The 25,488-nt window shown below is 50.9% G+C and overlaps 1 protein-coding gene and 1 non-coding gene across 2 annotated transcripts in view; both read left to right on the forward strand.

Annotated features, from left to right (window-relative positions):
• Nucleotides 1-22,620, forward strand: part of LOC127042550 (zinc finger protein 558-like) — a 91,563-nt gene extending 68,943 nt beyond the window's left edge. Inside the window, exons 2-5 of the mRNA XM_050935914.1 lie at nucleotides 17,434-17,513; nucleotides 18,206-18,332; nucleotides 20,152-20,234; nucleotides 22,510-22,620. Coding sequence (XP_050791871.1) covers nucleotides 17,442-17,513; nucleotides 18,206-18,332; nucleotides 20,152-20,234; nucleotides 22,510-22,620 — 393 coding nt within the window. The 5' untranslated portion in view covers nucleotides 17,434-17,441. The remainder of the gene's footprint in view (nucleotides 1-17,433; nucleotides 17,514-18,205; nucleotides 18,333-20,151; nucleotides 20,235-22,509) is intronic.
• TRNAS-GCU (transfer RNA serine (anticodon GCU)) lies at nucleotides 10,622-10,703 on the forward strand. The gene has a single exon. It is a non-coding gene; the product is annotated as a tRNA-Ser (tRNA).
• Nucleotides 22,621-25,488: the final 2,868 nt, after the last annotated feature.

A 25,488-nucleotide genomic window follows, 5' to 3' on the forward strand; every position in this document is an offset into this window, starting at 1 on the left:
TGTGATGGAGTAGGGACTGTCAGTGTGGGGTATGGGAGAGCAGGGGGTGACTTTAGGACCGGACACGTGCTCAGCCTGTAACCTAAGCTAGGCACGGGGAGGGGTCAGCACCTTTGCCCGGGAAGCTGGACACAGCAAATGGCCAGCTGGAGGGAGTTGGGTTAGTTCAGTTTCGGTTTTGGTCTGGGTGGTTGGAATTCAGGGATTCCCAAACTGGGAACTAAGTTTCCTGAACCCCTAGAAGGACTTGATTGTGGGGTCCTGCTTGTGCCTCCAAGCTCTGCCGTATCCTTCGCTCCTGTTGTCCAATAAACCTTCTGTTTTACTGGCTGGCTGAGAGTCACTGAGAGTCCCAGGAAGAGGGGTGCAGGACCGGACTCCCTCACACTCCGTGACAGACCCTAAGCCCCTCCGAGACCCCTGCAGCCTGGACGTAGGTATCTGTGCCTCCCACCAAACACATAAGACACTCAGAGATCACTCCAGCCTGAACTTAGGTATCTGTGCCCCCCACAAACCCCCTAAGCCCCCGAGGGACCTATACAGCCAGAACATTGGTATCTGTACCCCATATAGACTCCATAAGCCCCTTGCGACACTCCAGTGTGCACGTAGGTATATATGCCCCTCAGAAACCCTCTAAGCCCCCAGGAACCCCTACAGCCTGGACATAGGTATTTGCACTCCCACAACCCCTCTAACCCCCCCCTCCCGGGACATCTGCAATCTGGACGTAGATATCTGTGCCCCTCACGAAACCTCTAACCCCCCCTCGGAACGATACCGCCTGGACATACGTATCTGTGCCCACTCGAACCCCTAAAACCCACTGCTACCCCTACAGCCTGGACATCATAGGTGTCTTTGGCCCCCACAAATCCCCTAAGACTCCCAGGATGCCTCCAGCCTGGACGTAGGTATCTTTGCCCCCCACTAACCTCCTAAGCCCCCCTGGTAACCCTACAGCCTGGATGTAGGAATATGTGCCCCCCACGAACCCTCTAAGCCCCCATAGGACCCCTAGAGCATGGAGATTGGTATCTGTGTCCCCCCCAAACTCTCTAAGCCCCCCAGGGACCGCTATGGCCTGGACATAGGTATCTGTGCACCCCAAGGCCCCTAAGATCCCCCGGACCTCTGCAGCCTGGCTGTAGGTGTGACGGTGCTGCCCGTAGGAGCCAGCTCAGCTCACTCAATCAGAGTGAATTGCAAACAAAACAGGGCAGACAAATCCCAAACGCTGCTGGTTATTTCAATACTTAGATTTACCAAGCCAGCACAAAACAGCTTCTGTAGTACCTCACTGGTTACTTAGAAGTTTAAACCACGCAGTTCCCTTAAAGTACCCAGCCTCAGGCCTCCGTCCAGACACACCTGTTAGATATGATGATGATTCCTGAAAATCTTACTTCATCATATAAAAGAAAAGATTCTTCCGATCCCAAAGGATCAACCACATAACCAGGTTCAATTATGACTTAGATTTTACCTAAAATACATGCTATAGCCAATTCTTATTAACTAAGCTAAAATTTATTAGAAAAGAAAAGAGAGAGAGTGAGTGTTGGTTAAAAGATTAATAGACCTATAGACTTGAATTCAATTTTTGAGGTTCAGATACAAAGTAGACATGAGCTTGTAGTTGCCAAAAGTCCTTTTAGAAATAGTCCATAGGTTATAATCCACTGTCCATATTCAGGGTGGCTCCAGTCAATGACTGGGAATCTCAATCCTTGTGGCTTAAGGTTTCCCCCTCTTGAAACCCAAAGCAGATCTGAGATGAAGAAGGATCGTGTCCCAGGTTCTTAAACATTTCCAGCAGCCTTTCAGCCTGAGAAAACAATAGGCTTAACTCTTCTTCCAAACATCCTGGCAATTAGTACATCCATCAAACAGTTCAGATACAGATTACCACAACCTTCAAAGACACAGACAATAATACTATTTCACTCAAGTATCATCATAAATGTTAATATTCTTTTTTTGCTCTTTGAATTAAAACTAGAGCAATAGACAAGACTTCTTTGCTGACATCACAAGACCTGAGCAAACACCTCCCCTTCTACCTCTAACACTGCAGACTTGCATTTCAAAGCTCTGTTCATTTACATATCTTGTTAACCAGTTTTTAAGGTTCACCCACGGGTCAGGTCAGTCGGTGAGGTGAGTTAATTAACTCTTTCTGGCCCTGTCACCTTTCAATGAGATATTAGATTATACTTATGTCAGGGACTCTAACCCAGACGGCAAAGTTCGTTGTCTGACCGCGAGAGAGACAGGCAACACCAGCAAGGTCCGATCAAAAGCTCTTTATTGACAAGTGCACGCATCAATAGAGAGCAGCTCGTCTCCAGAGAGAACCAGCCTGCTCTTTACATCTTAGTATAAGCCTATGTAGACAGTTCCGTCGCGTCATAAATTATTCACTGGAGCAACCCACCCCCTTCTTCTAACAACTAGAAACTAGACACCTTTAGTATACATGCATGCCTAAAGTTAGAAATGTAGGGGAGTTAAAAACAAACAAAGAAGAAAACCAGGGAGGCTGGGAAACTAGGACTCTTATCAGTTCTTCGAAGGAGCTGCCCGAACACAGCACATCTGGTACTATGCCAGGAATGCAGCTTCTCTCTTATCTCACTTTTTCCCAGCGCTTGTGAGACATGCTGCTGCTTCTCAGTGTTTTCCACTCAGGGATTACCCACAAACCTCTGTTAGCCTGACTTTGGTCAGGTTGGCATACCTGGTTTTGTCTGCTATATCTTTATTCAGGCCTAACAATTATAATGTCACAGTCTCGGTGAGTTGACTGCTGCAGCTCCCCGTAGACTCTGCCTGCGCCTCTCACCGAGCTGGAGTACAGCAGGCGAGGGGAGAGCACTCAATGTATTGCATCTACACTAGACGCGATATATCAACCCCCGCTGGATCGATCGCTGCCCACCGATTCGGCAGGTGGTATAGACATACCCCGAGTATCTGGTGATCGGAGCTGGACCCCCGAGGGGGACACATTGAAGGAACTCAGGGGTTAAGGTGCCTCTATTGTCAACTGTCAGGGCTGTTGTGGCTCAGAGGAGGGTGCCTGACTGCCTGGCAGGCTTAGGCGCCGCAAGCCTTGGAGGTGGGAGAAGTGAAGCGGCCACGGCGTGCTCGGGGTGCTCGTGCTCGGAGCAGGGGTGAGCTCGGGCGAGGGGGGTGCCGCAGGGCAGAGCAGGAGTGTTGCCACAAGAGGGGAGCCTCAGGGTGGAGGGGGGAGCTGCCACGGGTGGGGCACCTCAGGTCAGGGGTGCGGGGGGGGGAGGGTGCAAGGTGGAAGTTTCGCCTAGGGCATGAAACTTCCTTGCACCGGCCCTGCCCCACGCCCTGCCTGCAGCCAGAACTGCACCCCCTGCCCTGCCCTGCCGGCAGTCAGCCTCTGTCTCCAGCCAGCCCTGCACCTTCTGCTCTGCCTGCACCAGCCGCATCCTCCCTGCCCTGTCTCCAGCCAACCCCTGATGCACCCCTTTGCCTGAAGCCAGCCAGCCACGCAGCCCTTGCCCTGCCTGAAGCCAGACCCTACCTCCAGCCAACCCCACATCCACTGGTGCCCTGCACTTCCCAGGGCAGTAACCCTGCACATCTGCTTCAATGAGAGGGGCAGGGAGCAGCTGGGACCCACACATGTGCACACCCTAGGGTGACCAGACAGCAAGTGTGAAAAATCGGGACGGCGTGGGGGGTAATAGGATCCTAGATAAGACCCCAAAATTCGGACTGTCCCTATAAAATTGGGACATCTGGTCACCACAGCACACCCCCAGGACTCCTGAGTTCCATTGCTGGGTTTCCTATTGGTTCCTCTGCTGGTTGTTTTCCTTTTCCTGGGGACTTTGGGCAAGTTGCTCCCCACTCTCGGGCTCTGTCCCCAGCAGTCAAATGGGGATTTCATACCTTCCCGCTATTGGAAAGTGCTGGGAGAATCCCCCAGCAAAAGCTGCTCTGACAGTGTTAAGCAGCATCTGACCATTCAAGGTCGGAGCTCACTGCCCAGGAGGAGTGCTTGGCTCTGGGGTTTCACTTCAGCCCAGTGTAGAGAGAGAGCCCTAACCATGGAGTTTGGCTCAAGAAGACCAAGTCTCCAGTTTGTTAAGGGTGTTTTGAATTTCAATCCTGTGCTCCAAAGTGCTTGGTGTCAGTTGTAAACTTTAGGAGCATGCTTTCCACTCCATTTTCCAAATCATTCATGAAAATATAGAATAGTACCTGACACCGGACTGATCCCTGCCAGACCCACTAGGTTCACCCTCCCCGTTGGGCAGCTAAACATGGAGAAGGGCTCCTGGAGTCTTGGCTTTCAACCAGCTCTGCACCCACATTACACTGATTGCAGCTGGACTACATTTCCCTCGTTTGCTTCTGAGAATGTCCTATGGGACTGTGTCAAAAGCCTTAGTAACACCAAGCTAGATCCCATCTATTGTTTACTCACCTCTACCAGGCCCAGAACCCTGCCAAAGAAGGAAAGAGGTTTGGTTTGGAATGATTTGTTCTTGACAATTCCACGCTCACTAGTCATAAGAACCAAATCATCCTGTAGGTGCTGCTGACAAACTGAGTGTTTAAGAATGTATTGCAGGATCTCTCCAGCTATGGCAGTCAGGCTAGCTAGTCTGTAAGTCCCAGAGGTCTTTTTGTTCCCCTTTGAAAGATAGGTCCTGTCTCGTTCATGGATGGGAAGATGTTCTTTTTCAGGGGTCTCAGACGAGAACTGGGGCACAACACCTGGTTTGTTAAGGCCACAAAAACGGAGGCAGGAACCTCTTCTCTGCTGCTGGCAAAGAACCACAGGTACCTAAAAGATAGGGACTCACATCTTTGAATGGGCTTTAAAAAGGCAGTGGTTAATAAGTTTGGCCCCGACCATTTCTTGTTTCCACAGACTAGACATTTTAGCAAACGTTAGAATTCCGTGGTGCTAAACACTGTGAAACTCCCCTTTCTCCTTCACAGAGGGCTTTAATACCCCTTATCTCACTTGGGCTCTAAACTGCCCATAGTTCGAGAACTGTTCCTGTTCCGATTGGACAGAATGGAGAAGGGAAGTGACCTACCCAAGGCCTACACAACAAGGCGATGGCAGAGCCAGAAAGAGAAGCAACCAGTTCTGACTCCTGTTCTAACAGATGAAAACACCCCAGAGCCCAGGAATCGAGATGGTGGGAAAATTTCATTCAAACCGTTTCTGTCCGAAAATCCCATTTAGACTAAACCAGTTTGTTTCTCAAAATCATAACAAGTGGGATGAAAGATCTTTGCAAAAATATTTTGTTGCAAAACAAAAGCATCTCCTCTTTGTCAGAGTGTGTTAAATTGTCTCCTCGCACACAAAGAGGAGACACTTACATCTCAACCATTAGATAAGATGCTTCAATATGAGCTAAGTCGTTGCTACTATTAACAATTTCAAAATAAAAAAATACAAATAAAATAGACGATTTCAGCTAATCTATTATGTCATAATCTGGGAAACTTCATATTATGCACTACTTCTAGTGACACTCCCAAATGGATCCACATCCTTCACCCACCATGAGGTAGGTAAGAGCGGATCATTATTATCCCTACTTGAAAGAGGGAGAAGCTAAGGCTGAGAAAGGAGAATTGACTTGTCTTAGGTCACACAGCCCGTCAGAGGCAGTGTTGGGAATAGGACCGAAGAGCCCTGATTTTCAAACAAACCATCGGATCTTGAATTTCAGACATTGAATGACCTGAATACTGTGCTCTCAGATGAGCTCCAGACCAACAACAGTGACAGTAATTATTCAGCAAGTATTTGAGGAGAACTGCAATGTTAGAGGGAATCATCAACTGCTCAGAGACAATTAATGCAGAGAAGCAGCAAAATTAATCAAAGATAGAACTGGTTCTGACTTATTTACTTGATCTTAAAAGAGAACAACAAGGACCTGAGTCTCCTCCCTGTCAACATCCCCCTGCTCAACCAATCAGGGTAGAGACGGAGGACGGGAGGCTGAGGGTTCTCACCAGAGAGCCCAAACGATGGCCCAGGTCACCGGTGGGGATCACTGCCCGAGCACTATTTCAGTCCCACATTTTTGGGTGGACCTTCCATACTGGGAGCTGCAGAGGTCTTCCCTGCAACACACACACACACACCTCCATCCTGTTGTTGGGAAGGGAACAGGAGAAAGGACAAAAGAAGCAAGAGAAGAAGAGGAGGGAGGGATGGAGGAAGAGGTGAAACAAAAAGGACAAACCCTAATGTCCCCAGCGATTCTAAGGGACAAAATCCCAGGTGCGCAATAAAATTCTGCCTCCTTAAGCTCGTGTTTTCCATGCCTAGAATTCACTTGTCACCAGATAGATAAGACTGAACAGGTTTCAAACCTCCAGGAGGCTCTTACCTTCTAAACAGGGACGGCTGTTTTCTAGTAAAATCACTACAAGGGAAGGAGGAAACTCGGAAGAGGTTCCTCCTGGCGCTCACGTCCATGACCCCAAATAATCTCTCAGTCCTCAAAGAGAGACCTGGAGAAGGAAACGTGCTGAAGCAAAGCCACAGAGGTCTCTGAGGTTTCCCTGGCCCCTCGCCCCTGTCCTGCCTGGCTGATGTCAGCATCTCTCTGTGAGGTCACCACCTCCCCACCACCTTTGACCAATAGTCTGAGGTCCTGCAAACGGCCTTTGTGATGTCACTGCCACACCCCTCCCTTGCTGGGCTAATGTCCTGCCCCTGGCCAGGCACTTTGGAGGTTTGAGCTACTCCCTGTGGATCACCCCACTCAAGGAGCGTTCGTTCTAGGCAGCAAGCCGGCTAGACAGGAAAACATCAGGCGCTGCTCCCAATGCTACACTCAGTTTTTCAGAAATTAGTCGACTTCATGGTCAGAAGACACCATTAGAGCATCTAACCTGCATATCACAGGCCTCCTGTATGACATAACAGCTACTTTGGGGGCAAACACATTCCAGAAAGGCATCTAGTCTTCATTAAATGACATCAGGAGATGGTGAATCCACCACTTTCCTTGGTAGCTTGCTCCTGTGGTGAATCATCCTCGCTGTTGACTATTGTGCCTCAGTTGTAATATGAATTTGTCTCTTTTCACTTTCCAGCCATTGGGTCTTGTTATGCCTTTCTCTGCTCCATTCAAGAGCCCGTAAATACCCAATCTTTTCTCTCCATTAAGGCCCTTCAACATTTCAATGAAATTACCGTTCAATCTTCTTTTGATAAGCTAAACAGGTTGAGCTCTTTCAATAGCTCACTGGAAGGCATGTTTCTCCAGCCCTCAGAACATTTGGTGGCTCTTTGCTGCCCTAGCTCCAATTTCACAACATCTTTTTCAAATGAGGATACCAGAACTGGAGGCAGTATAAAGGTTGTATAAAGGTAAAATTAAATAGGTTGCAGAGGAGTTTTTTTTAATTTCGGCTTTTGTTGCTAAAAATTTTGTCTCTCTGCGGTGAGAAAAAACACTCCCCGAATGCCAAAATTTGAGCCATGAAAAGCGGCAGTGTGAACAGCGCATCATAGGTGGAGCTGTGCTCCCGGTGACAAAGCTCCTGCCCCTCATTGGAGGTAGTTTGGCTTTGTTGCCGGGGAAGCTCTCTCTCAGCGATAAGGACGGCCACACAGCGCACCTTACAATGGCAGGGTTAGAGTGGCACAGCTGCACCGTGGTAAGGTGCACGGTGTAGACACAGCCTCAGAGCTGGGGAAAGCCGACAGGCGCTGAGGAGCACAGGGTTCAGACAGAGACATCCGTTAGGAGAGGAACTATTCACAGGGATTCTCTATAGCCTAGTAAGGTGGAGAGGATGGAAGATGATAATGTACAGGTAGGTTCTGATGAGAAACAGTGAAATGAAAGAGTCTCCCTCAATTACATCATGTAATAGCAGACAGCTAAAATGGGACACATTTTAGAAGTGCTTAAATACAAACGCTAAACGTCTAAGTACTAAGACTGGTGAATTTGAGTGCCTGGTATTGAGTGACGATATTGATAGAATAGGCATCACAGAAACCCTTGCACTCCCTCCTGCACCCACATGGGGAGACTGACCTGTGTGCATGGAGCAGCTGGCATTGCTGCCCCCCACTCCTCCCTGGAACACTGCTCATCTGGGCACCCCTAGGGGCTGTGGGATGTGCGGGCAAGAAGTGAGATCATCCGAGCTCCCTGCATCCAGGTCACTTTCCTCAGCCGGGCTGCGTAGCGGGAGGGCAGAGAGCAGCAGCTTCTGATGCTCCCCTCACAGCACAGCCCAAGTGGGAAAAGTGACCAGGACGCATGGAGCACATAGGGTTGCTCCTTACTCCCCTCAAACCTCTATGGACCCATGGAGGAGCATTGGGGCAGGGGAGAGCAGTGAGCACCTTTGCACTGCCACACGGTGCCCTTTGACCCCTGGAGCCCTGGGCGGCTATCGGGGGGCACCACCCCTAAGGCCGGCCAGGCTCCCCAGAACGAGCAGCAGAAAACACAGAGACTGGCCACACACTGAGCAGTGGTAGCCTGGGCGGCTCGTAATGGAGGCTCAGGGGAGAGGGGCGTCATAACATTTTTTCCCAGATTTGGACCTTAGCGTCCAAAATATGGGTGTTAGCATGAAAACCTCCAAGCTTAGTTACCAGCTTGGACCTGGTAAAGCTGCCACCAGCCAGGGATTTATACAGTGCCTGGCTCGCTGTGGTCTCCCCAAAACCTTCCACGGGGGACCCCCAGACTCAGATGCCTTGAGTCTCACAACAAAGGGGAATAAACCATTTCCCTTCCCCCTCCTCCCCTCCAGGTGTTCCCTCCCTGGGTTCCTGGAGAGATATACAGAAGCAAGCTCCGTGAATCTAAACAGAGGGACTCCCGACTCCCTGTTTCCAGTCCTGGAAATAGAAGTACCAAGATAGCTAATCTCTCTTCCCCCTTACCCAGAGGGTATGCAAAGTCAGGCTAGTAAATCTAACACAACGAGATTTTCCCCCTGACTTCTTCCTCCCACCAATTCCCTGGTGAGCTGCAGACTCAATTCCCTGGAGTCCCCACTAAAGAAAAAATCCAACAGGTCTTAAAAAGAAAGCTTTATATAAAAAGAAAGAAAAGGACATAAAAATGGTCTCTCTGTATTAAGGTGACAAATACAGGGTTATTTGCTTAAAAGAAAAAAATGAATAAACAACCTTATCCAAAAAGAATACAGTTTAAACATTCCAGCAACTACACACATGTAAATACAAAAAAAAAACAATATAATCTTATTGTCTTATTATCTTTGTACTTACAACTTGGAAACAGAAGATTAGAAAGGCAGGAGATAGAAAAATCACTCTCATAGCCGAGACGCCACAGACACAAGACAAAGAACAAAGAACTCACACACAAACTTCCCTCCACCCAGATTTGAAAAAGTCTTGTTTCCTGATTGGTCCTCTGGTCAGGTGTTTTAGGTTACTGGTGTTACCCCTTTATAGGTAAAAGAACATTAACCCTTAGCTATCTGTTTATGACAAGGGGGCTCAGCCTCCCCAAACCTTGCACTGCCAAGGGGACAGTGGGGCCCATGATCAGGGGCCCTGGCCAAGTTAGGTCCCCCTGGAGAAGTCTCCCCTATGTCAGCCCCAGGGCTGGAGGAGCTCCCACTCCCTGCTACAGCCCGGGGGCTGCAGCAGGGGCACAGAGCTTCTCTGGTCTCAGGGCCACAGCGGGGCAGGGGTAAAGGAGTGATAGGGTGGGGCTGGTCGGGGAAGGGGTGGAACAGAAGTGACAGTGGATGGGGCCATAGGTGGAAGGGGGTAGAGCCACAGACAGAAGGTAGGGGCATGGTTCTGGTGCTGGGGCCCCCACACTTGTTCTCCCTTTCCCGGGGGTTTGGCATCACTAGCCCCGGCTTAGCGAGTAGGGTTCAGTGGTCCCCATAATGTGGGGTGCGACTCCTAGGGGGACACAGAGGAACATTCATGGGGGCACCTCAGGACCTGAGCCAGCCCACATAGAGGGCAGGGAGGGAGCACCACTCTGCCACAGCTCTTCCCCAAACCCACCCTCAGCCTGAGACTCTGGCTCCCAGCCCGGCGTCGACCCCTTTTCCCCTGTCCGCACCCCTCACCCCAGCAAGCAACAGCCCCACTCCTCCCAGCCCCGGTTCTTGACCGTGGCTTCCGAGGGGCCACAGCCATGGCTAAGAGGGCACAATGTGAAATGTTTGGGGACCACTGGTTTAGGGTGACGTCCTCAATCACTTCTCTGCAGTCCAATAAAAGTTATTCCTCACTCACCTACCCCTCCATCAGGACGGACTAGGTATGTTCTGCTGCCCTTCACTCATACAGGAAGGAGAATAACATTTCATTCCACTCAATCCTAAAGTCATTTGTAACCCAAGACCATCCCAAACTGGTCATTTTGGGGAAGCGGCACCATCATGCTGCATAGCTAGGCAGAGTAGGTGTGTCTATGCAAACACGGTCTGTTCCTGAAGTCTTTCACCAGCTCCTCACTAGGTGAGAGAGGGGAGCTCATTCAGACCCTGCTTTCGCTTAGTATTTAAAAACTCCTTAGTGTCCCTATCTCTGCCGGCCTTAGATTTCTCCTCCTGTCCATTTTTTGACAGCTCAGATGAGGTGACCGAGTGGTTAAGGTGATGGACTGCTAACCCATTATGCTCTGCCTGCATGGGTTCAAATCCCATTCTCATCAGAGGCATTTCGTCTTCACCCACTTTTATAGACAACCATCTCCCCCTTTGGTACAATAACAGATCAAACAATGTTGCTTGTGTTACCCAAAATTGGGTCAGTTAGTAAGCTTAGAGAGGACTAATAATGCCCCTCCCCCCCCCGAGTTTGGCAGAAAGCAGCACATTTATTAGCTTGATAGCTAAGCTCAAAAGAAGGGATGGGGGAGGGTGTCACACTCATACTGACGCTCCCAGGACAGGCCTGGCAGTGGAGATGACAGGATCCTTTAAGGTAAGTGTCCCACAGCGCAGCGATGGGCGGTGCGATGAAGATCAGTCTCCCTGAGGTGCAATAGAATGTAACACAGCGAACCACTGGCCAGATGGGCCGGGTGAAGGGCATTCACTGGAGGTACAAAGGAGAGTGGGAAAGCCACTTCACAGGCATTCAAAGCGGGAAAGGACACAAGCTGGGGGAGTTTAACAGACCTTTTGAGCATACAGGTTATACAGAGCATACAGATCACTGCTGCTCCTACAACATGATAAGTTCCCAAGCAGCATGTTTCTTACTTTGCCCATCTGTCAATTTTGATGATTATTGATGGAAATATTTTGCCATTGGGTTGTGTGTTTACACAGAAATTGACATTTACTAACAAATACACAATTCTTCCAAGCCTGCCTAGTCTGCAGTTGATGGGTTTAGAGGGACACATTCACTCTTCCAGGTCCCCATTCCAGGCCTGTGCTCTCCAGGTTGTCAACTTCCCGCACTGCTGGGATCCTTCCCTCATCTCCCCACAACCACTGCCCCACCCCCACTTCTGGGGTCCCCTCCCTACACTGTCTAACTCCACTGCTGGCAGGATCCCTTCCTGTTCCTTTCATTTCCTGCCTCCACTCTGGGCAAAAGCTCTGCACTCTTCCCACACCAGAAGTTGAACCCAGGCCACCTGGGTGAAAACCAGGAATCCTGACCACTAGCCCATATGGGACTATTGTTGCATCTGACGAAGTGGGTATTCACCCACGACAGCTCATGCTCCAATACGTCTGTTAGTCTAGAAGGTGCCACCGGTTTCTTGGCTGCTATTATTACTACAACTCAGGCCTTGGCTACACTGGAGAGTTACAGTGCAGGTGGTGGCTTTACAGCGCTGTAACTTACTCCCTGTCCACACTGGCAAGGCACATACAGCGCTGTATCTCCCTGGCTACAGTGCTGCATGTGCTCCACCTCGACCAGAGGAATAAAGAGAACAGAGCTGGTGATGCAGCGCTGGGGTGCCAGTGTAAACAGTGATTAATCTTACTACGCTGTCACTGACCTCCGGAACCTTCCCATAATGCTTTTAAGTAGAGATAACGCTCTTTGTTTTGGTGTGATGCCTCTGTTTGCTTTGCTGTGAGCTCAAGACTCCCAGAGCTGCTTATCTAAAAACCAAACACAGTTACTGTTTGCAGTGAATGAGCAGAGGCAGGGGGATCCCTTTGGAACACCCACAGCGGCTGTTTGCTTGAGGAGAGAAGCAGCCGGGTGGGCACGGGGGAGGCGGGGTCTGTTTTGGATCAGCGGCTTATCTGGTCTGTGAGGAAAAAAACAAAGGCGGCTATTTGCATTTAGTGAATGAGAGAGGGGTGGGGGAGGAGGCTTGAACTTGCCAGGCAGGGAGCTGACACAGTGTCAGCTCCAAAAATCCACTCGCTCTGTCTCCTCCACGCTCCGTGTCACACTCCACCCCACCCTCCTCTTTTGAAAAGCACATTGCAGCCACTTGAATGCTGGGATAGCTGCCCATAATGCACCACTCCCAACAGCGCTGCAAATGTGGCCATGACAGAGTGCTGGTAGCTGTCAGTGTGTCCACACTGCAGCGCTTTCCCTAAACAGCTGTAGGAAGACAGCTTTAACTCCCAGCGCTGGACAGCTGCAAGTGTAGCCAACCCTCTCTAAGCCGACCCCTTATGAGAACAGCAGGGACTAGCATGACTAGATGTCCCGATTTTTGGGTCTTTTTCTTATATAGGTGCCTATTAACCCCACCCCCATCCCAATTTTTCACATTTGCTGTCGGATCACCCTAGCAGGGGTTGCACACAGGGCTGCATTAACCTTCAGGTGCTGAGGTTTCCCTCTCTCCATTCCCAGAGCCTGTGATCAGGAAACAGACATCAGGGCTCCCACGTGCTGCACAGACCATGACTGAGATCAGACCCCATATTATGCAAGGTGCTGTACAAACCCTGGGCAACACTGAGACACCCAGGAGGTTCCCCTCAATTTCCCTGAGCCTCTGCTGCCCAACTTCTTCTGAATCCCTCTGGCTCAGCCCCCCCCACAAAAAAAACCCACCTTTCCAAACAGTCCTTCTTTCCTTGCCCCCTGACTCTGGTTTCACACCCTGGGACCATCTCCTCTCTTTGTCTCTCCCCCTCCAGGTGAAGCAGAGATGGAGGCAACTTCAGCCACTGGAGTCAGCCTCAGCGAGCACTGCAGCCGGCCCCGGGGGAGGGGGGTGTTTGCAGACACAGGAAGGGAGCAGGGGGTGCTGGGAAGAAGGCGGCAGGAGAACAAAGCTCAGAGACCCAATATGGGGAAATTCCAGGGGGCGGGGCTCTGACACATCCCAGGTGCGGGCAGCTCCTGGGGGCGGGGCTCTGGCTCAGCTCGGGGGCAGGGCAGCTCCTCGGGGCGGGGCTCCAGCACAGAGCAGGGGTGGGGCAGCTCCTGGGGGCGGGGCTCCAGCACAGAGCGGGGGCGGAGCAGCTCTGGGGGGAGGGGCTCTGGCACAGCCCGGGGGCGGGGCAGCTCCTGGGGGCGGGGCTCCGGCACAGCCCATGGGCAGGGCAGCTCCTGGGGGCGGGGCTCTGGCACAGCCCGGGGGCGGGGCAGCTCCTGGGGGCGGGGCTCTGGCACATTGTGACGCGGAGCCCGGGCTGAACAGCTGCTTCCTGGTTCTCCACGTGCTGCCAGCAGCGCTGGAGCTGCCCGAGCCGCTGTTCTCAGCTGCAGCCAGGATCTGCCCCCGGCCCCGCTGGGATCCAGGTGGGGACAGAGACTGGGGCCCGGGGGTTCCCCTTGGTGTGGCTGGCGGGGGCGGGAGGGGAGAACCGGAGCTGCAGCCGGGGGAAGGGCGGTGGGACATTGTGACCCGGAGCCCCTGGGGAATGAGAGGAGCTGGGGAGCAGGAAAGTGACTGTGCCCCAGGGAGCTTGGGAGAAGCCTTGAACGCGCCTCGGCCCCAGTGGAGCTGCAGGAGGATCCGCCCGCCCGCCCCGCTGGGATGGGGGGGCCGGGGCCCGGCCGTCGTGTGGGGGGGAGGGGCGGACCCCGGGCCAGGCGGGGGGGGCGGTGTATTAAATCCCTCTCCTTAGCAATGTGCTACTCCCGGGCACTGCGCATGCCCAGTAACAGCCGCTGCCCTTCCCCCTACCCGGACCAGCCGTAACGTTCCGCCGGGCGCTGGGGGCGGGGCTGGAGCGGGGCGGGGGAGTGACAGGGAGCGTGGGAGGGGCGGGCGCAGAGCAGGAAATTGATGGGCGGGGGTCAGGGGTCAGGCAGCTGGAGGCAGGGTTCGTGGGGGGCTAAAGGGCACAATCCGGGCTGGGGGGAGGAGCAGAAGTTGAGCTCAGGGTGAGGCGCTGGCAGAGCCCCCCCCTTTGGTGTGAGGGCGGAGGTGTCGAAGGGGGAGGAGAAGCCGGAGTTGCAGGGGGGGGGAGGTCACTGGGGTGGGGGGTGTAGATCTGTCTCTGTGCAGCCAGGACATTCCCGGGGTGGGAGGGAGGTGAGTTAACTGGATCCTGTCCCTGTTTTTGCCACTTCCTCCACACACACATTCTCTCAAGATTTCCCCTTTTCTCTCTCATTATCACACGTGGCTATAAAATCCAGGGAGATTCTCCTCCCCCCCCCCAATGATCAGCTCTCTAATTGCCTCTGATTTTCCCTTTTCTCTCCATACTTCTCAAATGTCAATTTAAAATCTCTCCGATGGGGGGTGGATTTTCCCACCCATTTTATCTGCAGCGATTTGTCCTTGTTTGGGTGGGAAATTGTTGCCCTGGGTCATTCCCCAGAACATGGCTCCCACTGGAGTGGGATGGGATGAGGTTCCCGTTCTCTGCCAGGGCAGGGAAGGGAAGGGAGGAGCACATCCCCCATGGAGACTGCCCAGACCCCATTTCCCAATTCCCCTGCGGCCCCCTTCCATTGTCCAGGGAGCCTTCCAGCTCCCCCCCGCCCTTAAATCAGCTCCTCGAAGGGCTCTGAGCTGCTCACGTGAATGGTTGCCCCGTGGCCGGGGTGGGGACCATCACATTCTGTTTATGTATTGGACAGTCATATAAAATCCAGTCCAACAGTCCCCCCTTTTCCACTAGTTATTTAATAGCAACATCAAATCCCCTCCGATCTTGGTGGTTTTCTCTCATGTTATCAAATGTTGTTTGTGACAGGGTTCTCTCTGCGTGTGTCAAAGACTGATATAAAATACCCCAAACATTTGCCCCACTTCTCTCTAGTTGTTTTATTTCTAATTGAATATGATGGGTTGTTTCCCAATGTGCTAAGATGCAGCCGCCTCTGGGGTGGATCCATGGTGGCCATTATTTGCTAGTGACAGCCCGTGGATCTTTCTTGCCCTCCAGGCCTTCCATTCTCCTGTTAAAGAAGCACTCCCCAGGCTCCCTCTGCCTGTGTGACTGGCCAGCAGGAGGTGGTGTTAACTTTCTAGCCACTTCTCACACTCTGTGAGGTAACACTTGCAGGGGCAGGGAAGGTGTCTGTGTGGGGAGATTGCAGCTGAAGGGGCATTGTGGTAGGGGGAGGCCTCTGGGTGGCTGGGCAGGGGTACCCTAGTCAGGTTGGTGGGTTGTGGAGGTTTGGGGTTTTCGGGGGTGGTGGTTCTGATGTGCCCATCCCTGAGGCTATGGGTCCTGGAGGTGGGTATCGCTGGGGGCCTGGTGGCTGCAGAACAGTGGGGGTGGGTGTCTCTTGGGGAGGCGGGACAGAGGGTTAGAGGGAGCCTGGTTCTGTGTCAGGGGCTCTGTCTGTGCTTCCCCCGCTGGTTCCTGGTTTGTTGCCATGCCCAGTGCACAGAGCTGGGGGAGGGGATCCCTGGCACTAGGTGAGGGCATGCCAGGGAAGCAGAGTGATGGGTCGCACTGTAAAGCATCAGGGGGTCACACTGGGCAGAGGAGGGGGTCCCAGGCAAATGTCAGGGTAGATCGTTCTGGAGGGTGGGGGAAGTTCTAGGCAGGCAGTGAGGGACTGAGTTCCCAGTGGGGGGGGACCCTTGAGGGGGTCCCTGGCTGCTGGGGGGCTCTTGGTGGGGGGAACCCTTGGTGATTCCAACCTGGCAATCATGGTGTGGTGGGGTTCTCTGGCCGGTGGGGCTTTGAGGGGTATCTGGGGTCCCTGGCCAGGGACTCTGGGGGCTGCGTCCCAGGGAATATCTGATGGGATCCTGGCTGGGCTCTGGGTACTAGGGGGTGTCTGGGGGCTGCTGCTAACCATGATCCTTCTCTCTGGTCAACTTGTACCAGAGTCCTGGCTCCTAGTCACCAGGTCACCAAGTCCATTCCCCAGTCACGTGCCCTGTCACTGTGATAACTTTCTGTCCACTTAGCAAACACTGTTAGTGTGAAATCACAGAATTTACTTTTCTCCTCTTTTGAAAACTGCAGGAACTTTCGGTTCCGTTTGGAAAATTTTTGCCCCCAGTCCTTGTCCTAGATCTGCGGGGTGAGGGAGGTGGGAAGGGAGTCAGCACTGCCACACGATGGTTTTTCCACAGTGTTCTGAACTCATTCTTTCTGAATCCGGTGTCATTGAGACCGTTGTTAATCAGTCCCCTCTCTGCTCAGGATATTGGGGTTCAGCTTCCTGGGTCAGATGCTGCAGCCTCCATTGTGATCTGGGAGACCAGGCTTGGCAGCTGCTGCTCCCCCCAGTGGGGCTCTGTGCTGGGAAGTGACCTTAATTAAAGCTTCTTCTCTGCCCGGCCCAGGGGATGACTTTCTGCAGCTGGTCCTAGCCCCCTAGGGCAGTCCTGGGCCCTGTTACTACTAAATTCTGAGCCAGAGTCTCCAGGTAACTGAAAGACCTCAGGGAATGTCCTAGGGTCTGGCAAGAAAGTGACTCTGCACAAACACACCACCTCATTTCTCCTCCCATTAGCGGTTGCCAGGAGGAAATCCAGCCATGGGAGAGCAAAGCCCCCAGGAATGGGACTGTCCCAGCCAGAGGGGCAGGGAGAGAGGACAGGGGAAGGAGAGACTGAAAGGGGCAGTGGGAGAAATGAATGTGGGGGAGAGATTTCCAGCTCTCTAGTCCACCCAGACACATGTATTGCTGCATCCTGGGGCAGAACCACTTTCCAGTGAACAAAACAAGGATCAGACAGAGCAAAAGCCAGTTCCTGACTCCATATTCCCCCTGCTGGGGTGTGGCTGCCGTGGGGTCAGTGTCTGAGGGAATCCCCCACAGTGACTCCTTTGGTTCTGCTCTTTTCTAGCCTTGTGTTCAGAGAAGGGGTGAGGGGAGAGAGAAGGGAGGTTAAAAATGTGTCTGTGGACTTAGCCTGGCAGGAGGGGCCAGGTCTAAATTGTAATAAACAGATTGAGCATTTCCCAGCATGACAGAATCTAGGGTGTCTGTCTGCAGGGAAAGGGCCTGGGGGAATTGTGATGTGAAATTAACTAAAACCGGTTCTGAAACGCCCACAACTGCCCTTCTCCCCCAGACAGGCTGCAGAATGTTTTGCTCCAGCTCATCCCAGCCTGGCGTGGGACAGGGAAGAGAAATGGCTGCAGTGGAGTCAGTCCAGGTAGAGATTATCGGGGGGTTGCTGGTGGGTTCCTGCTGGAGGAAAGGGAGAGCAAATACACCAGAGGTGGGAAGGTTTGCAGAGTCTGGTTTGGAGGTTGGAGCGGGGCAGGAAATTCACAGCGTGGGGAAAGGAGGAGGCCAGGGTGTGGCAGACCTGCTGGGAGTTATTTACTAAGTGGCCTAGATTCTAGGAACAGACCCAGGAGGTTTGGAGGTGGAAATGCCCTAATTTGTGAAGAGAGAAATAACCCACCTACATGGAGCTAGTCAAACTGACCAGACTCCTAGTGCTGGAGCCTGACCTCATTAACCATCAGCTGCTGTGAGATATAAAGGGGACACCCATGAGTCAGGCTTATTGGAGCTGCCTCTCCCTTCATATCCCACTCCTCACAATGAGGAGGGTGTTGGGCATCCTACCAGCGAGCTCTCCCTGGACCCTGCTAGGGGCTCCATCTCCTGTATCAGTCAGTGGCTAGTAGGGGGGTGATGGATATGCTGGGAGAGATAAGGGGCTCTCTCTTCATCCCCTCACCCTGGCATTTGCTGGATACTCTGAGCCAGGTCGAGGTGGGACTCTCCTGACTATGATCCACCCAGAGCTTCCATTTGATTCACTCTTCTCTGCCACAAATAGTGGGGCTGTGAGTGGGGCAGCAAGTCCTTAGTGTTGGACTCTTACTCTTTCAGGGGCTGGTGACCTTCAAGGAGATGGCTATGTATTTCACCAGGGAAGAGTGGGCTCTGCTGGACCCCACTCAGAGAGCCCTCTACTGGGATGTCATGCAGGAGAACTATGAGACTGTGACCTCGCTGGGTAAGGGTTCCTGTCCCTTCTGTTCTTGGAAGGGGAAATGAAGAGTGAAGGTTCACGCCACCCCCACAATGCCATCTGTACCCTGTCCTGTTTCAGCATCACCCCAATAGGCCAGTGACACACATAATACCAGAGACCCTCCTCTGCTGCAGAACACTTTGGGAACAGAGCACAGGAGCCGTATTGCACAGTGTCAAATATCTCCTGTTTGCTCAAGTGAAACTGGGGGTTAGGTCTGGCATAACTGTCCCATACCCCTAATCATTTTTGTTGCCCTTTTCTGAACCTTTTCCAATTCCAATATTTCTATTTTTGAGATGGGGTGACATGTGCATGCAGTATTCAAGATGTGGGTGTATCATGGATTTATTTGCTGTTTTTACAAATATGATCTATGAGATATTCTGTCATATCTATCACTTTCTTAATTATTTTCCTACATTGTTCACTTTTTTTCACTGCTGCTGCACATTGAGTGGATGTTTTCAGAGAACTATCCACAGTGACTCCAAGATCACTCTCTTGAGTGGAAACAACTAATTTAGACCCATCATTTTGTATGTATAGTTGGGATTGTGTTTTCCAATGGGCTGCACTTTGTGCTATCCTGTCATCTAGTAGTGCTGAGATCCTGGATTCAGTAATATCCCTGCCCTTCCTGTTCCCTTTCTCCACCGAACCCCGCCAGCCCATGCTTCCTGTTCCCAGCTTCCCCAGGATTCTCGCACTGTCTCTGAACCTCTCTGGTCAGCAAGAAGCAGTGCCAGGGACACTTGCCCTCTGTCTGGAGTCTTCGATTTCTGGGACATGGATTTACTTTCTCTGTGTTGTAAGAGGCTCTGTCATAATGAGTGTCTGTGATGTTACCCAGAGTACAATCTGGACTGTTAAATAGCTGTACCTCAGTCCTCCAGCATGGGGTGCCTTTTCCACTTGTTTTCCCGCGAGAACAGCCCTCTTGGCCAATTAACACACAGTCTCCAGCATGTAACTCACTCCCAGCTACACAGTATTGAGTGCTGCTAGACAGCCACTCATGAATTACACCTCAGGAGAAAACCAGCAAATTCTCAAGTGCCCAACTTTCCCCAGAAATGTGCATCTTGCACTGTCCAGCACGCTACTGAACGACCCAAGCTCATATGAAGTCTGTCATTTCATCAGCGGAAAATGACATGCACCAGCTTGTTATCCCAAACAGAGTTTCCAAACACATTCAATCCACACATACTGGTTAGATGAACAATAAACCAAGCTTGTTAACTACCAAAAACTAAAACTAGGCCCAGTCCATGAAAGGGGCACTCCCAGGAGAGACTGTATAAAGGCTGGAACATGAAACACCTTTGTAAACCTGAGACAGCTGCCTTGGGGACAATGACAGGGAGAATCCCCAAAGTGACTCCTTGTTTCTGCTCTCTCTGGCCTCCGATTGTTCCTTCCAACGTGGAGTACTTTGCACTTGTCTCTACTGAATTTGATCCTATTTACTTCAGATCATTTTCTCCCGTTTGTCCAGATCATTTTGAATTTTAATCCAATCCTCCAAAGCACTTACAACCCTCCCAGCTTGGTGGTTGTCCGCAAACTTGATACGTGTAAGAGAGAGACTGTTACTGGGAGGGTTTCCCCATGTGTCAGAGGGTTACACCCTGGTGGGAGGGGGCTAGGCCTGTACTGGAATAAGGTCACTCTGTGCTTCACAGTGTGCTAGAACCTAGAATGTGCATTAGCAGGGGAAAAGCTGGGGGGAATCGGCTTGTGGAATGGACAAAAGCCTAGTCTGAATTCTCACACCTTGCCCTTTTCACCCCGGCAGGCCAGAGAATAACATCCATGTTTCGCTGCAGATCATCTCGTCCTCCCAGGGGCAAGGAAATGGCTGCAATGGAGCTGGCTCAGGTAAGAGATTATCAGGGTGGCGGGCTCTGCTTGGAGGTTGAGGAGCAGTAAATGCATAAGAGGGTGGGAATTGCTAGAAGGTGGTGGGAAGCAGGAAATATCTCGGGTGGAGAAAGGGAGGGGACAGCATGTGACAAACCTGCTGAGACTTGTGTAGTGTAGGGCGTGATGGGTTGTCACCCCCAGGAGGCAGTTTGTGGAGCTTCTGGGAACTGCTGTGTCCTCTAACCCTCACGCTGGGCTGGCCCTTCTCACACTGCTTTGCTGGAGATTTCGCCAGCCTCTCCAGGGCCTGTTATCACCCAACACAACAGCAGGTGGCGCCATGCAGCCAACTAAGCTACCTGAGTGCGTTACCTAAGCCACTCAAGGACAGATAGAAGACAAGAGCCAATTTCCCACTCCCCAACCTTGCACACTTGCTGTAGTATAAATCCAGAATGATACCATCTTATAGTGCACAGGGATCTCTATAATACAAGCTCATTAATGTAGTTCCCCTTCCCCTCGATATGGGACAGATGTGCACAACAAGCTGAGATTTTCCCCAGACACTTCACTCAAAATACGCTGGTTAAGATAAAGCATCAAACAAATTTATTAACTGCAGAAAGATAGATTAAGTGATTATAAGTGATAACAAACAGATCAAAGCAGATTATTTAGCAAATAACCAAAACTCAGACTAAGCCTAACATACTAGATGGATAGAATTTGAATTAGCAATTTCTCACCCTGACTGATGGTACAAGCAGTCCCCCAAGTTTCCATACACAAGCTAGAAATCTCTTGATCCTGGGAGCAGCACTTCCCCCACATCCGTTTTTGTTTCTCAGGTGTTTCCAGAAGTTCTCTTGTGTGGAGAATGAGGCCAAGAGATGATGTCACACCCCACCTTATGTAGCTTTTCCATATGGTGGGAACCTTTTGTTCCAAACTCAGTTCCTAGTCCAGTTTGTGGAAAAATACAGGTACTAAAATGGAGTTTAGTGTCATGTGGTCTGGTCACAGGCCCTGCTGAGTCATAGTAGCCATGACTCATAGGCTGGCTGAAACATTCACAGGAAGGCTAAGCTCTTCCACAGTCCATTGTCTTTGTTGAGCCATCAGCACTGTCTGGCTTCTTCATTGTTGTACCTGAAAGGCTCATTGTGGGTGTTACCCAGAGTAAGCACATTTGAAATACAGATACAGAGTCAATATCCATAACTTCAGATACGAACATGATATGTGCACACAAATAGGATAATCATATTCAGCAAATCAGAACTTTTCCAGTGACACCACACATGATGCATCTTCTACAAAATAGATCATAATTATGTCCTAATCATATTATAATCATACCACTATGATGAATATGGGGGTGTAGTGTCAGATAGGTCCTAATTTCAAGGCACAGGAGTTGGGAATGGAACTTCCCCTCTTTGTGGAACAGGAAATAACCCTCCAGCCAGGGCTGGGACAACTTCCCAGACTCTCAGCGATGGAGCCTGAATCTACTGACATTTCATTATTAATTACCACCAACCCCAATCTTTGTGGCAACTGTAAACTTTATCAGTGATGATTTTGTACTCTCTTCTAAGTCATGGATAGAATGTTAAATAGCACAGGGCCAAGAACCAATCCCTGCAGGAACCTGCTAGAAAGAAATCCACTCGATCATGGTTCCCCATTTACTATCAGAGTTTTTAATCTATTTAATGTATGCCGTGTTTATTTTGTATCATTCTAGTTTTTTTTAGTAAAAATATTGTGCTAATCAAGTCATGTCCCTTACGGAAGTTTAGGTATATTACATCAATACTATTAGCTGCAACCAAACTTTTGATCTCATCCAATAAGGATATCCGTTAGTTTGATAGGCTCTATTTTCTCTAAACCTTTGTTAATGGGCACTACAATTCTGACCTTCTAACTTCTATTCTTTATGATTGACTTCCCCTTTCTTCCATATATTTTATTTGGAGAGTGCTTGGATTCCTACCAGGGAGCCACTATCAGGGTCCAGAGACAGCCCCATCTCCTATATTAAGCTCTGGCTAGTAGCTATGTGATAAATGTGAAGACCCTGCTTCTGTCTGTCAGATGGGAGACACAAAGGTTCTCTCTTTCTACCCTCTGATGCCTCCTGGCTGCTGTAAGCAAGGTGGGGTGGGACTCTGTTAACATGTGCCTCCCGGAGCTTCATTTCCCTGGTGCTGCTGTTCCGTGAATAGTGGGGTTGTGAGTGGGTCAGCAGGTACTGAGTATTGGACTCCTGCTCTTTCAGGGGCCGGTGACCTTCGAGGAGGTGGCTGTGTATTTCTCCAGGGAAGAGGGGACTCTGCTGGACCCCACTCAGAGAGCCCTCTACAGAGATGTCATGCAGGGGAAACTATGAGGACGATGGTCTTGCTGGGTAAGGATTCATTTCCCCTTCTGTTCTTGGAAGGGGAAATGAAGAGTGAAGGTTCATGCCACCCCCACAATGCCATCTGTACCCTGTCCTGTTTCAGCATCACCCCAATAGGCCAGTAACATACATACTACTAGAGACCCTCCTCTGCTGCAGAACACTTTGGGAACAGAGCACAGGAGCAGCATCACACAATGTCAAATATCTCCTCTTTACTCAAGTAAAACTGGGGTTAGGTCCAGCATAATGAACAGAAGCTTCCTACCCCCAGCCTTCTCTCAAACCCTGAGCCTTCTCTACCCAAACCAGAATGTGCTTGGGGTGTAACAAGCAGGCGGCTGGAGTCAGAGCTGCCAGTCCAGGGTTACTTATCATACAGACACTCAGTGCGTCCTTGAACGCTGGCTGGGAGTATCCAGACAGGGGAGCTCCAGCAGCAGAACACTGAATCTCACCCAGGATTACAGATGACACAACTCCTCGCCTGATCTGGATTGCACCCCAGCATGTGAAAATGGCCTAGGTTGGTAGTGACATTTCTTGAGACATGGAGAGTCTTGCTCCCATATCACCAGGTGTAATAAAAATAACAGGAAAAGGCCAAATATGGAAAACTGATTGTTCAGCTTGCTTTTGACCTGCATCATATTTTGCAGTATATTCCAAATAAGGAAATTAACGTGCAACGTATGTGTCATTGTTTGTGGTTTTAAGCTGTAAAAGGCTTGTGTGATTTTTAGCTCAGGAACAGTATTCCAATAGCTGTCGCCCCCTGCGTGCTTGTAACCAAGAAAAGAGCCTCAGGCTGAGCTGATTCAAATATTAATCCTGTGGTCGTTTTCCACAACAGCCTCAATAGGTCCCTGTGATGGAATGTAAGGCTACATCTAGACTACCACCGTATCGGCGGGTTAAAATCGATTGCTCGGGGATCGATATATGGCGTCTCATCTAGACTGCCATATATCGATCCCCGAGCGCGCTTATATCGATTCCGGAACAACACCAACCCCAACGGAGTTGCTGATTTGACAGGGGAGCCGCGGACATCGATCCCGCGCGGTGAGGATGGGGTGAGTAATCCGATCTTAGATATTCGACTTCAGTTACGTTATTCACGTAGCTGAATTTGCGTATCTAAGATCGATTTCCCCCCGTAGTGTAGACCAGCCCTTAATGTCTTCACACCTTCCCCCTGCAGGAGAAGGGCTGTTTGACCAGCTGTTTGCCTTGCTGTCTCTGAGGAACTGGTCTGTGGGTGTTCCCCAGAACTGTAACTTTTTCAGTAATATCATACTGTAAAAATCTCACAATTTTACATACAGTGTTACTACACATTTTAACAGGAGGATAATATTCAGTAGGTTATGCGTTTTCTAATGATACCTCACAAGCCATTTTCCACTAGCAGGGTCTTCTCTGTTCACAGAATTTCTGATAGTTTGATGTCTGCTGGCACTGGATATCACTATTTTGCCATCTCTCTCTCTGTCTCAGTGAGCACCCGCTGTGGTTGTTGAAAGTCTGTGATGGGATCTATGGCATGCAACTGAACAGTGGGACCCCTGAGCCCTTTGTCCCACCACCTGGGCTCCCTCTCACACATGTGATGCTGAGACAAGCTGTGAATCTCTGGCAGATATTGCACTTACACAGACATCCGTAGGTAGGGACACAGCCAACTGAATTACATGAATGCTTCTGCAGCCACTCATAACACTAATGATAGAAAGTCGCCCCCCCTACAGCTCTGCAGCCTTGCACCCCTGGATCATACCATCTTGCCTTAATCAGAAGCCTGATCAGTGTGAGTTTATTACACAGGGTCCACCCCTCCCTCACTGTGAATAGTACATGAACCAGCCTTGTAATGGAGCTGAGATTTCCCAAGAACTTCAAGCAAAATATACCAGTTTAAGTAGAGCATAAAACAGATTTATTAACTACAGAAAGATGGAGTTTTAAGGATTATAAGTGGTAGGAATAAAAGATCAAAGTAAATTACCATGGAAATTAAAGATAAATTCACAATCTAAACTTTACACCTTATTACACTAGGCGTAGTTCAGTTATGCACACAGAAGGCTTAATGCTCGAGCTGCTGCACATGCTGGGCAGGCTTAAGGTCGGGCTCCCCATGGCAGGAGAGAAGAAGACTCGGCCCCTGGAGGGCAGGCTGGGGCTTCCTGGATCCCATTTGCTCACAGCCAGCGCCTGCCCCCACTCCCAAGTCATCCATGGCGCCCCCAGGTCGGCCAGAATGGAGCAGCAGTTTTCACTGCACTACGTCCACTTATGGCTTACAGGCAACTCCCAGACTCACCACAGTCCACCATCTCGGCCAGAAAGGAGCCCACTCAGCCTCACCATTGCTGCTTTTCCTTCCCCCCAGAACCCCGCTTCTCCTGGGCTGCAAGTAGCCATCCCTGGGATGCCAACAGGCAGCCACAGGGGTCTGTCTCTCAGCAGCCAACCGCACCTCCATGGGTTCAGCCCTCAGAAGGGCAGGTGGGGGTTTCCTGGATCCCAGTTGCTCACAGCCAGCCCAGCCTCCACCTCTAAAACCATCAGTCATGCCCCCAGGTTGGCCATAAAGGAGCCGCCATTCTCCACTTGGACTCAGCTTTGCTTGTTTTCCTTTCACCCAGAACCTCCCTTCTTCTCCTGGGCTGCAAGTAGCCACTCCTGGGAAGCCAAGAGGCAGGCACAGGATTCTACCTCCCAGCAGCCAACCACACCTCCCCAGGCTTTGCAGAATGAAGGGTGGTGCTCTACTAACCCACTTAGCCGCACAGCTTCTTCCCTGCCTTCCTCAGCTCAACTTTCCTCTATTGCCCATTCCTGCCTCACTTC

The sequence above is a fragment of the Gopherus flavomarginatus genome, unplaced genomic scaffold (genome assembly GCF_025201925.1).
Source record: "Gopherus flavomarginatus isolate rGopFla2 unplaced genomic scaffold, rGopFla2.mat.asm mat_scaffold_55_arrow_ctg1, whole genome shotgun sequence".
Classification (NCBI taxonomy): domain Eukaryota; kingdom Metazoa; phylum Chordata; order Testudines; family Testudinidae; genus Gopherus; species Gopherus flavomarginatus.